This window comes from Martes martes, assembly GCF_963455335.1.
Source record: "Martes martes genome assembly, chromosome: 15".
NCBI lineage: Eukaryota > Metazoa > Chordata > Mammalia > Carnivora > Mustelidae > Martes > Martes martes.
In genome coordinates, this window is record NC_137903.1 from 57,917,605 (window position 1) to 57,931,738 (window position 14,134).

Sequence of the window (14,134 nt, forward strand, 5' to 3'; positions counted from 1 at the left end):
TCTGTAGATTTCCCTATAAGGTTCTGCTTCTCCATCTGCATCACACAGTTAGCAGCATACGAGGTCGTGGTCAGCTGCCCAACTGTCTGCCTTCCTTTGGGCCATGTTCTAAATGCTGACCCAGAAAGAGGGGAAGAGAAGAAAACGCGGGTTAGCTCTCTGCCCTTACCATGATCCCTTGGACACTCAGCTCTCTCTCGCATCTGTAGTCTTCAAACTATGCCAGGGATCATAAACTGGGCCAGGGATCGTAAACTATGCCAGGGATCATAAACTGGGCCAGGGAGAAGCGGGGGCAATTCCACTTTCCTCTGCCCGTGACGTAAGTATACCAAAGTTTCTCAAACTTTACTGAACATAAAAGTGATCTGAAAAACTTGCTAAAAATGTACATTCCTGAGTCTGATCTCTAGAAGCTCTGATTCTGAGGCTCATGGGTGTGCACACTATGAAGCCCCTGCCCCCGCTGCCGGAAGTGGATGCTGGTCTACACTACACTACACTGTGCTCACTATTTGGTTAGAAAAAGAGTTCTAGCTTCCCTTCCACCAGAATTAGATCTCCTGCGTACTTAGTCACGAGCTGCCACCATCTGAGGTGGTTACCGCTGCCGATCTGACAGGGCTCGGGATAAGGACTGTGTTTCCCTCAATCTCTTTGGAGATGAAGAACAAAGTCAACAAGGTGAGGACGGAGCTGAAATCACACAAGTAGGGAAACACAGACGGTTAGGGCACATTCTTCTAGAGAGTCTCTATGGGGCCATCCCTGGAGAAGAGAAGTGATTTTTACAAAGGGCAACTGGAAAACTGAAGGAAGAAATGTTTCCTGTATAAAATCTAATATGCAGTCTCACTTGACAGCATTTGATCTGTTTAGTTCAAGTGAAGAATTCAGTCTTCCTTTTGTAGCTGAAAGCTAGACTAAGACGCTCACGAGATCTACTATGTGTAAAGTGCTCCCAGGCTCTACCACACGAGTATCACTTGACTTACGCTTCTGTTTTAATTCAAAAGAAAGAACACCCAACAGATTTTCAAATTATATTTTTTAGCAATGTGCTTTTTTCTGCCCCTCATAAACAGACCAATATTTAGATGGTGGTAAAATTGGGGATTTTTCATGGAAGGCCAAATTTGGGTGGTTCTAGAGAATTTTCTGGAGTGGAAGAAATTGTCTACACCTTGCTTTCTGAGGTGGGTACATGGGTGCACAAAGCTGTGTGCACCACTGAAATACCCATCGAAAACAACAGATATATATATGTTATTGTATGTAAATCTCAATTTTAAAAAAATGGGCAGTTCTCCATGAGTCCTATGAATTTCTTCCTGTAATTAAGAAAAGGATACAGTCCTCCTCCTGGAAATAGGACTCTGCTATCTGTTAAAAACAAACAAACAAAGACAGGAAGTTAGATTAACATTTGGATAAAAAGGCAAATACAGAACAATTCAAGACCTCGACACTCTCCAAATCTTTGACATCAGACTAAGAAAACTCTGAACTACACACACCAGCTGAGAAGAAATCTGACTGGAGGCACAGGACACATTTCTGAAGTCACTGATCGCAAGCAAAGCAAATGGACACATTTTTTGGTCTTTGTCACAATCCCTCTCTCCCTGCTCTATTTCAAATCCAAGTCAACTTCACCGAGTCATTAGAGTTTAGAAGCACAAACTCTAGAGAATGAGGAAAATACTACGGGGCCTTACAACAGCGTAACGGGGTGAAAGAGTGACTCCGTCTTGTAAATCAAAAAGTGAAAATGTGTGAAGTCACATGAGACTCATTCGCATTTCACCAAGTACTTCACGGGACACTGACTTTTGGTTCTCTTTCGATATTTCAGAAAATTCAGGGCCAAGTGCTAAGAGTTGAGCAATGATGCTTGGAATACATACGATATGATGCACAGGGTAAAGGGCACTGGAGGGGTGGGGGGCAGTCCAGAGATTGGGGATCTGGCCCCAGTCGAGGCTTATCAGTTACCGGCTTCATTCCAAGGCATATTTAAATTGAAAAATTGTTTGATTCTGAACATTTTGGGATTTTAACTTATATTTTTATTTAGATACAGCATTTGTAAATAGAACAACAGCAAAACAAAGTATTCACTGGAAAATTTCACTGAGAAATACTTGCAGAGACTGTTGTCATATTTAGAATATTTCATATAAATAATTCACACTTTTAGAACAGTTTCACTCTTACTAAGTCTCTAGTAAGAGAGGTGCTCCATCTATAGATCCCTGCCTCTGTTTCCCAGCTAGCCGCTGATGTGAAGAGTAATATGGTACTTGTCAAGCCTATAATCTAGCAAAAAGGAATCGTTTTTCATAGAAGACTCTTAAATCATAGGAAACAAACAGGGCTGCTGGAGGGAAGGGGGTGAGGGGATGAGGTAACTGGGGGACAAATTTAAATTTTAAAACAAAGGAATGGTTTTTCCCAAATCCCACAGTGGAAACAGCATAATTTTAAAGGAAAATATTTACCTAGCTTAAAGTTTACATTATAACTCCAACATTTTTCCATGAGCAATAAATACAAGTGGACTCAATCTCCTCTTTCTAAAGTTTTAGTTTAACCTAAAGCTTGGGACACCTGGGTGGCTCAGGAGATTAAGCCTCTGCCCTTGGCTCAGGTCATGATCTCAGGGTCCTGGGATCAAGCCCCACATCAGGCTCTATGCTCGGCAGGGAGCCTACTTCCTCCCCCCATCCCACCCCCGCCTGCCTCTCTGCCTACTTATGGTCTCTCTCTCTCTGTCAAATAAATAAATAAAATCTTAAAAAAAAAATACTTTAGACTAAAGCTTGAGTCCATACATACTTACTTTCTATTCTGAGGACTTTGCAAAGGATAAACTGACTTTCAACATTCGGCTTGTCTTTCATCAGCTCATCCATCTAACAGTACCAACTGGAATCAAATCGTCAATATTTAACCACTTTTTTACTTACAAAACAAGGATTCCACGTACTATGACCAGTAGTGCGCTGACACATGCCTGACACCTGGCTCTCGAGTACTGGGGAGAACCTGACTTGTAGTGTTCACTCATTTCTGTGTTGTCAAGGCTTCCATCACAGCCAATTGCAAGCTACCAACAGGAAAGACCTCACTGAGTATGGTTCTCATGAGCTATAGTAGTGCGCTCCAGCACACCGCTGGGTCACTTCTAATAGAAATCACTAACTTTTCATTTATCAACTTCCAGTGAAAAGTCTATGGCATGGCATCGAGTTCCTCTATTACACATCACATCAAATATAGTCTCCGGTTGCCCATTAAGATTAAATTTCTGGCTCTTCAAAGCCATTCTTGTTGCCTTTTTGCATTCGTGTACCATTGGCACACGGTCATTTATAAAAAGCTTCACGATCCTATAAACCAGACTTTCTCGCAGTATAGAAATACACATTTCAATTAGCTTTCAGATTTCTGTGACGGTTCCAATACCATAAAAGCAACTATAAAGGTAGGGTCACAAGACCCAAGGCCTCAAAAGCAACAGGCATGTCCAGGTGAAAGGGCAGCTGGGGAAAATAAATTCACGCCCCTGGGCAGTCTAGCAGGGCAAGAGCAGACGGGATTTTCTTTGACGTCCCATACGTCTAAATCTGAGAGGAAGCCCAGTAGAGCAGAAACAGACGTGAGGTGTGGAGGTGACTAACCGGACTGCATTCTGGTCCCAGCTTTGCCACTGCTGGCCACGTGACCTTGGACATGTCCTTTTACGTCTCAAGCCTCAGTTTCCTTATATGTACAACAGAGACAGTGGTACCCGGGACTCTGCGAGACGAGGCTGCTGTCAGGATTAAGAGAGGGAGTGCGAATCTGGTGTGGGGGCCAGCACGGAGCAGCGGATGCTGGAGATGGTTTGTGAGTCTGAGTCTGAACCACAAGGGCGAGACTCAGAGCAGGGCCATGTGGAGAAGGAAGTTGAAGTTCACTTTGGGAGGGCAACAGTGTGGAGGTTTCCAGTTTCCAGGTTATTCTGGTTCTAGGCTTCTTTTACTTACCAGGAACCAGAGAAGGGAAGTAGGACGGCCTCATTTTTGGCCATAGTCACGGAGACTGGCTTCGAGGAGCCCAGGGGGTCCACTGCCTGCCGGAGTCTGACACCAGTTTCAGTACAAACGCACTGAGCACAGAGTACCATGCTTGAGGTTTTTCTTCCCACTTCTATATGAAAATCTTCCAAGTTTATGACTTCAGTCATATACTTAGAGCTAACCTGCAGTCGTATTAACTAAGTGTGTGAAAGATGATTCATACCGAGAGCAAGAATTTCTAAATGGAATCTTCAAGAGTTTCAAGAGCTAAAAATACAAGTCCATATCTGATGTAACTGTAGTCATGTTTCCAACAGCCTTTAGCACATATTCACTGATGGAATATCACTTCAAAAATAACAACTGTCCCCAAAGGGACTCTCCCTCTTCAATTCCTCGTTTCTGTTCATGGACCTGCCACTCGCCCAGCCTGCATCTCCTGGCCATCTCAGACTTCTCTCGTTCCCTCTCTCTTGCCATTCCAAGTCCTAGGGATTCTTCCTTCAAAGGGACTGCAATCCATCCCTCTCTGTGGCCACCTCCACCATTGTAACCAGCATGCTTTTCTCACCTTATCCTTGATTTATCACTATCTCCTTTCAGTTCTTATTTTCATTAAAATTGTGTAAGCATGTGGTTTAAGGAGTCCAACAGTCCTGTGATACGTGCTCACAAAGCCCTGCCCTTTTGGCTTTCTCTCCATTCTTCAGGAGCAAGCACTCAGAGACCTTCTGGTTTCCTTCTCTTTTAACCTGTGTATCCCTAAACATTATGCCTGTTTTGGCCATTTCTGGATTCTGGGGTTTTAGAAGATGAGGACTGAGCCTTTTGCTCCCCTGGCCCCAACCCTACAAACACACAGCGCACACACACCCTCCCACACTCACCTACTCCATATGGTTATACTGTAGCAATGGGTAGGTAACATTTAATGTTTGCCTTACTGTAAGCCAAGCCATATAGTAAACTATTAATCTTCCTTTCCTGAAAACTTTTTGTTTTCCCTGGAGTTACTTTTTCCTTTCCTTTTCCCCCACTTTTTTTTGGGGGGGGGGGGCACAGTTTTCCATGCACTTGCCACTTATACAACTCCAAGCACGCCACCAAGAGTCTATATCTTCCCTCAATACATTCAGATACAGCAAATACTCAGAAATAGGAAAATGATACAGAACTTTCTCCCCAGACTACTCTGGTCTGCTCCAAACAGAATTGGAGACTCTCTCCTTGGTACAGAGCTGTCATCTTAGAACATTCCTGCACCTCCGGACTCTCTTCACCCCTCTCCTGGGTAGCACCCTGATTTCTGATATATCACACCCTCCTGCTCCCAGGTTTAACCCCTCTGCTTTGGAGCAGCCTCTAGAGGCTTCCTCAGAAAGGGGTGAAAGGAGACAGCAAAGGCCCTCGGGTAGGAGCATCCTTGTATATCTGAGGAACTGCCAGGAGGCAAGTGGACCTGGGAAGCAGCGAGTAAGAGGGAGCATTTCGGAATTAAAGTCTTGGAGGTAACAGCCCAGATCGTGCAGGGTCTCATAGGCCCTGTAAGGATTTTAGTTTTAATTCTGACTAGCAAGAGAAGCCACCAGAGGGCTCTGAGCAGAGGACTGACAGGATCTGACTTAACGTTTTCTCTGGGTCACGAAATGACTGCCGTGTAGAAGACAAAGACAAAGGGGAGAGGGAGGGTTAGGGTGGGGATTTCTAAAGTGATGAGTTCACTGCAAGAATCCAGGTGAGGTCTGAGTTCACTGCAAGAATCCAGGTGAGCTCTGAGTCCTGCACCAGGGCGGAGGCAATGAGGGAGGCAAGAAGGGGTCAGATTCCGGGTACACGTGCACACGGAGCTGCAGCACGCACTCACTGAACCGGATGTGGGGGGAAAGAAAGAAAAGGTGACTTCAAAGCATTTGGTCTCAGCAACTAAAGGGACGAAACTGCTGTTTAACAAAAGGGGGAAGACTAGGGACGCAGAAGATTTGGGAGAAAAAGCAAAGTTGGATTTTAGATATCTTAAGTGTCAAGTGCTCTTCAGATACCTCAGGAGGCTGCCTATTGAAACCTAGAGTTCAGAACTGCATACGGGAGAGTCCGATGTGTAAAGATTAGTAAAATATATGGGGCGCATCAGGGGCTCAGTGGCTTAAGTGTGTGGCTTCAGCTCTGGTCATGATCCCAGGATCCTGGGATCGAGTCCCACATCGGACTCCCTACTCAGCAGGGAACCTGCTTTACCCTCTCCCTCTGCTTGTGCGCGCTCTCTCTCTCTCTCTCTTAAATAGACAAAACAAAACAAAACTTTAGGGGTGCCTGGGTGGCTCAGTGGGTTGGGCCTCTGCCTTCGGCTCGGGTTGTGATCCCAGCGTCAAGGGTTCAAGCCCCATATCGGGCTCCCTGCTCGGTGGGGGGCCTGCTTCTCCATCTCCCACTCCCCCTGCTTGTGTTCCCTCTCTCGCTGTGTCTCTCTCTGTGTCTCTTTAAAAAAAAAAAAAAAACTTTAAAAAAATTAGTAAAATATGGAGGCAGATAAAGCATGCCAAGAAGGGAGGGTCCCAAAGGCAAATAAAGAAAGTGCTTCAAAATGGACTATAAGCTCAACTTGTCAAAGCTCCTCCCACCACCAGCAGGAGGAAAACTGAGCACCGACCACTGAACGGGCATGATCATGTGACATGGAGGCCACTTACAACCTTCAGAACATAATTTTCATGGCGTGTGGGGACAAAAGCCAGACTAGAGTGGGTTCAAGAGAGAATCAGGCATGGAATGTTACCAAAGCAGAATCCTTGTCCAAAGTGTTTTAGACTGAATCAAATCATGAAGGAACAACCAGACAAATCCTAATTATGGGGCATTCCACAAGAATTCTTGGTTCTTCTTAAGTGTCAATGTAAGTTTCAAAACAAAACAAAAAAACAGAAAAGGCAAGGACTGTTTGGGATTACAGAAGACTAAAGAATCCTGATGACCGAATGCAATGTGTACTCCTTCACGGGATCCTGGATTAGGGAGAACTAGTCATGTTTGTGGAACGACGTGAGGGAGACGGAACTACAGGCTGTCCGTGGAATAATACTGATACCAGCATCTCATTTCCTGGGGTTGATACCAGCATTGCAGGTAATGTCAGGGAGTATCCACGCTGTTGGGGACACATGCACATATGTTAAGGGGTGATGCTACAGTGCACCTGAGAATCACCTGCAGTCCTTGAATTAGTGACAGTGAGGGTGCCATCATAATGCTTACTATTTATTTGGCTCTTACTGTGTTCCAAGCACTATGTTAAATGCTTCCGCACATATTACTCCATTTGGTCCTCCACGTTACAGAACACACTGAAAGCCACTTAGATTGTTAGTGGTGGAGCCCAAACCCCCGCTTTTAAACCCTCACCATGCTCTCTAAGCCCCTCTGTCAGGGGAGGACAGATGGCCGAGATATTTAAGAAGCAGGACCTACAGGACTCAGCAAACTGATGTTTCTGGGGGGTGGGGCGGGTGGGAGGGAGCCTGGGGAGGGTGGGCAGAATTTTACTTTGAGACAATAAGGGGGTGCCTGGCTGGGTCACAAGAAGAGCACATGACTCTTGATCCCGGAGGCTGCGAGTTTGAGCCCCATGTGGGGGGTAGAGGTTACAAAAAAGAAAAATTAATAAATAAATAAACTGAAAAAAATTTAAACAATCTTCAGGCCTAGATGTACTAGAACTGCTTCAGCTGTAGGATCGTACACCAGTAGAAAATAGCATTCCTCTTACCTTTCTCACGCAACAACAGCCCAGTGACATAAACTCCTTGAAAAGATCTGACTACATCTGCTATTTCCATCTTTACTCCAAATGTCCTTTTCCTCAACTTTTTATCGAAATTCTACAGAAGAGTCTAGAGAAGAGTAAAATCATCAGCCATTTACCTTTCACCTAGATCTGTCAATTGTTGACATTTTGCCAAATCTGCTTTCTCTCTTGGTCTTTTCCTCTCTTATGTACTTTTTCCTGCTGAAGCATCATAAGTAACGATAAGTAAAAATATCATAATACACTTCACTATATGTCATTTCATTCCCAAATATGTGGGCACGTCTCTCTCAAGAACAAGGACACTGTCCTATAAAATCTCTAATTCTGTTACCAGTCTCAAGGAATTAGGGCAATATTATATAATAATGTTATTATATAATATTATTTAATATTATTTAATATATACTATATTCAAATTTCTCCCACGATGTTCCAAAAACAGATGCAATGAATGGAATAAACAAATTCTGGCCCCATGACTGTAAGGAAATTTCTTGGTTGGTGTCTCCGTTTCTCCGTTAGTTCATTATTTTCATTTTGAAGGAAAAATTAACTGCGGTTCATACATATCTTATTTTTCTGAATTAGCTGTTGTGTGAAAACTCTGCCTCACCACCGTCCAGAAGACCTCCTGGTGTTCAGAATCCCCATCTCCTAATTTACCCTCCCAGTCATCAGCAGAGTTATTTTTCTAAAATTCACATTCGATTTGGCATTCCCACCATTAAAAACTCCCAGTCCCTACAAGGAGGGCCGTGATGCTGCCCCCGCCATCCAATGTCAATTCCCACCTCTTCCCCATCTTAATCTCCAACACCATCTCAGCCATGCCTTCGCGGGGGCTGATCTCTCCACCCGCACCAGCTCACTCCGTTCATCTAGTAAGCGCCTACACACCCCGCAAAACCCAGCTCAAGAGTCATCCTTTTTTCCCCTGATGCCCACAGAACAGAGCTAATCACACATTCTATGCTTTTGCTGAACCTTAAATATCTGTCCACACTTAGTACAGACTTCTCCCATTATTTATCTCTACAAGGGTTTTTCCTATTCCGCAGTGGCTCTCCTACACACATGCTCTGTTACGTAATCTTTGTTTCCCCAGCGTCTAGCAGAGTTTTTGGCATCTGGGTGGTACTTACTAAGTGCTTGCTGCACCGATTCTTAACTTGTACACAGCATATTCACTACATAAAGCAAGTCAGTGATTGTCTGAACTACAAATGGATTACTGAAGGCCAATGTGTGGCCACCAGTAGCCATATGCTAAATTTCCCACCAGCCACTGACCCAGGATCACATCCTGGGCTCTCCAGTGACAGGTAAGGCAGAATCAAGTACAGAGAACTGTCTTTTCAATGATTCCAAACCCCGGGCCCAGGACTGTGGGGAGGCGGGCCGTGGAGGGTTTGTTGGAAGTACCTGGTGAAGGCAGAGGGGGAGTGCCCTGGAATCCAACTGCTCAACCTCCCCTCGTATAAGTGCGAACAGATACTGAAGAACTTGCTTCGGGGCCTCGGGTTGATCGTTAGCGTTTACTTCCGCAGACTCTTCATCACTCACAGCGGGTATGGACGCACTGAGTGTATTTTCTTGCATCAAAGCTGTGGCATCTCCTGAAGAAAGTCCTTTAAGAAGTAAATAAAATGCCTACATTAGGATGAAGTATCATCCTGACAGAATACCTTAAAATAATTCTGTCTGTTAACATAAAATTGCATAAAAACATAAAAAACATAAAACATAAAAATATGCAAAAAATTTGCAAATAAAGCTAATCATATGGGGGGGAAGAAGCCCAGAACCACAGATTTTTGTCCTCATTAAACTGTGCCGTCATCTGACTGCTTCTGTTAGCACACACGTGAACCATTTTTGCAGAATTTTAATTAAGAGTATTAATAAAAAGAGATCCAATGGAAAGTACGCAGGTTAAAACTTGCCCACAAATTGAGTCAACAAAGGAAAAAATGAATTAGCTGTAATTGAAAGTCCTGGCTTGCTCAAAATACAATTAAACAGCAAGGTAAATGCACTTATCCTCTAAAACAGCTAAAGAAGTTAAACCCTTCTCTTTAAACTCTGGTCTGATAACTGTAGCACTACTTCTGGATCCCAAGAGAGTAGCAGGAATTCAGATGCCAGAGCTAATGGCCATGGAAAATTTTTTCGTAATAAGAAGCGAACTAACACAAACGCCAATAAATAAATAAATAATCCATGAATAAATGCTTGGCCTGGAGCTCCTGATGTGATGTACCAAATTTTGAAAATTTAATCACTACATGTTTGAACTTCACCCTTCGTGGAAATCTCAGCATCTGCTCTAATTGCATATTCACCTTGAACAGACTGTCTGCATCTGTACATCCATTTAGGGGATCAGCCTCAGAACGGCCCTTTCTCAGTAAGGCAGCATATGTCCCACGTTTGAGGATGCCTCCTGCGAGCTCTCTGGAGTGGGCCCGGAACTGTCTTTACTGCCTTCTAAAGAAAGCCACTGCTCTAGCCAGGAGGTCAGCTCTTCATCTCCCTAGTAAAACATTCTGCAACTTGAGCGACTACAGATTCTAACAGGATATTTTTTTCCCATCTATGCCTGTTTATGTTTTACCCTAACAAAATCCATGCATTTCTGGATAACAGAAATGGGGCCTACAGTAAACTTACTGTCCTCTGAACACTGTAGAGAGCCTGTAGGATGCTGGATAATATCACAGTGATGGCTGAAAGGTTTCATCTTCATTAGGTCGGAACTCCTGCATCCACAGGGATTCACTTATGGGCTACGGTTATTGTAACTGTAACCAGCAGTGTCTTCAGCACGAAAACTCCAAGTGCTGTGATTTCTAAAATCAATCACCTATGGTGATTCCTTATATTTTAAAAAATTCCCTTCTATGAATTTCGTATCATTTGGGATCTGGAAATACAGGGCTTAGGGATGGCCTGCCATTTTGCAGGGAGAGTATTTTTGAAAACATGGATTATTCTTCTGCTATCTACTTTTCTAACCAAATGGTAGTAGTGCCAGTATGGGAAGAGAAGCTTTCCATAGAGAACTACAAAGAAACTAAGAGAATTACTGTTTCCTTCTCTTTTCCCCAGCCACACTACTATGTCCAAGACGTTTAATCTCATATAGACTGTGATAAAGCCAGCCTCCCAAATTCTACACTTCTCTTGATTAGATTCTTCCCACATAGTTATCTAATAGTACTCCATGCTTCTTCCTTGAAAACATGTAGGAATTATGTAATGGTCATTTTCAGCAAAGGGGAGTTAAAGAAAACCCTTGTAGAATATTACCAAAGGACAAGATTCTCAAACATAAAGAAAAATGACAGACCTTATGACTTTCTTATCTAAAGGAGGCCAGAACAGGGTTCCAAATAATGGAACTGGAAACACGGATTGTGATTATCTGTTAGACAGTGTAGATCCATAATGGCCATGGTTCTTGCTAGATCCATTTTCAAGTTACTTTAATAATTAATATTACAGATACATATAATTTATAAACATGTGATGCACTGGTACATAAAATTATGGAGCCAACAAAAGAAACTGTAACAAAAAGAAGAATATTAGTCATTGAACAAAACCAACAAAAGTTTGAAAAGCATATACACAAGTCCAAAGATCCCAAGAGCAATGGAAGGCCAATATAAACAAAAAGAATATAGTCGTTTCATCGCCGAGTATAGGGAGGGAACAGAAAATATGAACTAGGCTCACATGGGTCATTCCAAATGGGTTAAGAGGTCAGGGAAACTTGAAAGACTCATACCACAAAAGGATTATTTATTGGAGTTGAAGCTCATGAGCTTCAGAGACAACTTAATTACAAAACTTACCTCTTAAGATACTATTCCTTGATGGGACAGAGTAGTATAAATAAAAAACCACTGGAATAGACCAGGAGACATCAGTTCTGTCATTATTTTTCCAAGTGACCTTGGATTACACATTTTATTTTCTATACTGTTGTTCCTCATCTTTAAAATGAAGGGATTGGCCAGATGAGACCTCAGATTCCTCCTAAATCTGACCATCTCAAACATTCAGTCTCCACAGTGATTTAAGAAATGTAACCAGGCTGGCCACGATGACCCCAGCCTCTAGACCAGCTCCCATGGACCCAGGCTCCAGGATCATCCCAGTCCCAAGCAACCATAAACTTGACTCAGGTTCCAGGCTGGGTCCTATGGATACAGGCTTTCAGCCAACATCAGAGCCAGGCTGGCTCTCATGCACTAAGCTGTTAGGCCCACCACCCTAGTGGTCCCTGGTACCTCACCCATCCCCAAGGACCCAGGATCTAAGGCCTACCTTCATGGACTCAGCAGCAGGCCCACCCCAGTAGATCCAAACAGCAGGCTGACCCCTGTGCACCAAAGCTCTAGGCCTGTCCACCTGCTGACCCAGGCACTAGATTTGCCCACCTGAGGACTCCAGCACTAAGCCTACCCATGGTCATCACCAATGGGCCCACCCAGAATCTCCAGACAGGCTGACTAGTGAAGGATTTCCCTGTTGAAGCCACTCTGTAAAGACTGGTTCTTTAGGTGTGCAGACACTAATACAAGTCCACAAGGATCATAAATAATCAAGAAACATGACACCATTAGAGGAAACTAATAAAGACTCAATAAAAGGCCCTATAAAACTGGAGAATCTATGAACCACTTGACAAGGAATTCAGATCACTCTTCTTAAATTTTTTTTTTAATTTATTTGACAGACAGAGATCACAAGTAGGCAGAGAGGCAGGCAGAGAGAGAGAGGAGGAAGCAGGCTCCCCGCAGAGCAGAGAGCCCGACGCGGGACTCGATCCCAGGACCCCTGAGATCATGACCCGAGCCGAAGGCAGAGGCCCAACACACTGAGCCACCCAGACACCCCAGAATACTCTTCTTAAAGAAATTTAGTGAACAATAAGAAAACACAGATAGACAAACAAAATTGGGAAAATAATGTAGGAACAAAATGAGAACTTCAACAAAGAAATAGAAACCATCATAAAAAATCAAACAGAAATACACTGAATACATTGAGTTGAAAAGCTGAATAGAGGGACGCCTGGGTGGCTCAGTTGGTTGGGCGGCTGCCTTCGGCTCAGGTCATGATCCCAGCGTCCTGGGATCGAGTCCCACATCGGGCTCCTTGCTCCGCGGGGAGCCTGCTTCTCCCTCTGCCACTCTGCCTGTGCTCGCTCTCTCTCTCTCTCTGACAAATAAATAAATAAAATCTTTAAAAAAAAAAAAAAAGCTGAATAGAGTTGAGTACACTAAAATGAGAAATTCAGCAGAGAGCACCAACAGCAGACTCAACCAAGCACAAGAAGGAATCAGTGAACTTAAAGATACTTCATTTGAGGTAGGCCTGGGTGGCTCAGTTGGTTAAGTGTCTGTCTTTGGCTTGGGTCATGATCCTGGGGTTCTAGGATGGCATCCCACATCAGGGTCCTTGCTCAGTGGGGAGCCTGCTTCTCCCTCTGCCTGCTGCTCCCCCTGCTTAAGCTCTCTCTCTGACAAATAAATGATTAAAATTAAAAAAAAAAAAAGATATGTCATTTGAAATTATCTGGTCAAAAGAGCAAAAAGAAAAAAGAATCAAAAAGAATGAAGAGGGGTGCCTGGGTGGCTCAGTGGGTTAAAGCCTCTGCCTTCGGCTCAGGTCGTGATCTCAGGGTCCTGGGATCGAGCCCCACATTAGGCTTTCTGCTCAGCAGGGAGCCTGCTTCCCCCACCCCCCTGCCTGCCTCTCTGCCTACTTGTGATCTCTCTCTGTCAAATAAATAAATAAAACCTTTAAAAAAAAAACACACACACACAGGAATTCTTTAAAAAAAAAAAAAAAAGAATGAAGAAAACTTACCTGAATTGTGCGGTACCATGAAGAGAAACAATCTATTCATTACTGGAGTCCCAGAAGGAGAAGACAGGGAAAAGGGGAAGAAAAGTAACTTAAAGAAATAATGACTAAGAAATCTCCAAATATGGAGAAAGATTTGGACATCAAAGTTCATGAAGCTTATAGGTTCCCCAAAAGTACCAACCAAAAAAGATCTTCTCTAAGACACGTTCTAATAAAACTATCTAAAATCAAAGAAACAGAGTATTTTTAAAACAGCAAGAAGGGGTGCCTGGCTAAGCTCAGTCAGAAGAGTATGCAACTCCTGATCTCGGGGTCATGAGTTTGAGCCCCATATTGGGCATAGAGGTTACTAAAATAAAAGTCTCAGGGGGAGGTTTCCAGCTCCCAG

General features: G+C 43.6%; 1 protein-coding gene across 1 annotated transcript in view; it reads right to left on the reverse strand.

Annotated features, from left to right (window-relative positions):
* Positions 1-14,134, reverse strand: part of CNST (consortin, connexin sorting protein) — a 111,439-nt gene that overhangs the window by 31,998 nt on the left and 65,307 nt on the right. Inside the window, exons 3-4 of the mRNA XM_080825132.1 lie at positions 9,289-9,494; positions 1,353-1,383 (exon numbers count right to left, since the gene is read on the reverse strand). Of these exons, the coding sequence (XP_080681258.1) occupies positions 1,353-1,383; positions 9,289-9,494 (237 nt within the window). The remainder of the gene's footprint in view (positions 1-1,352; positions 1,384-9,288; positions 9,495-14,134) is intronic.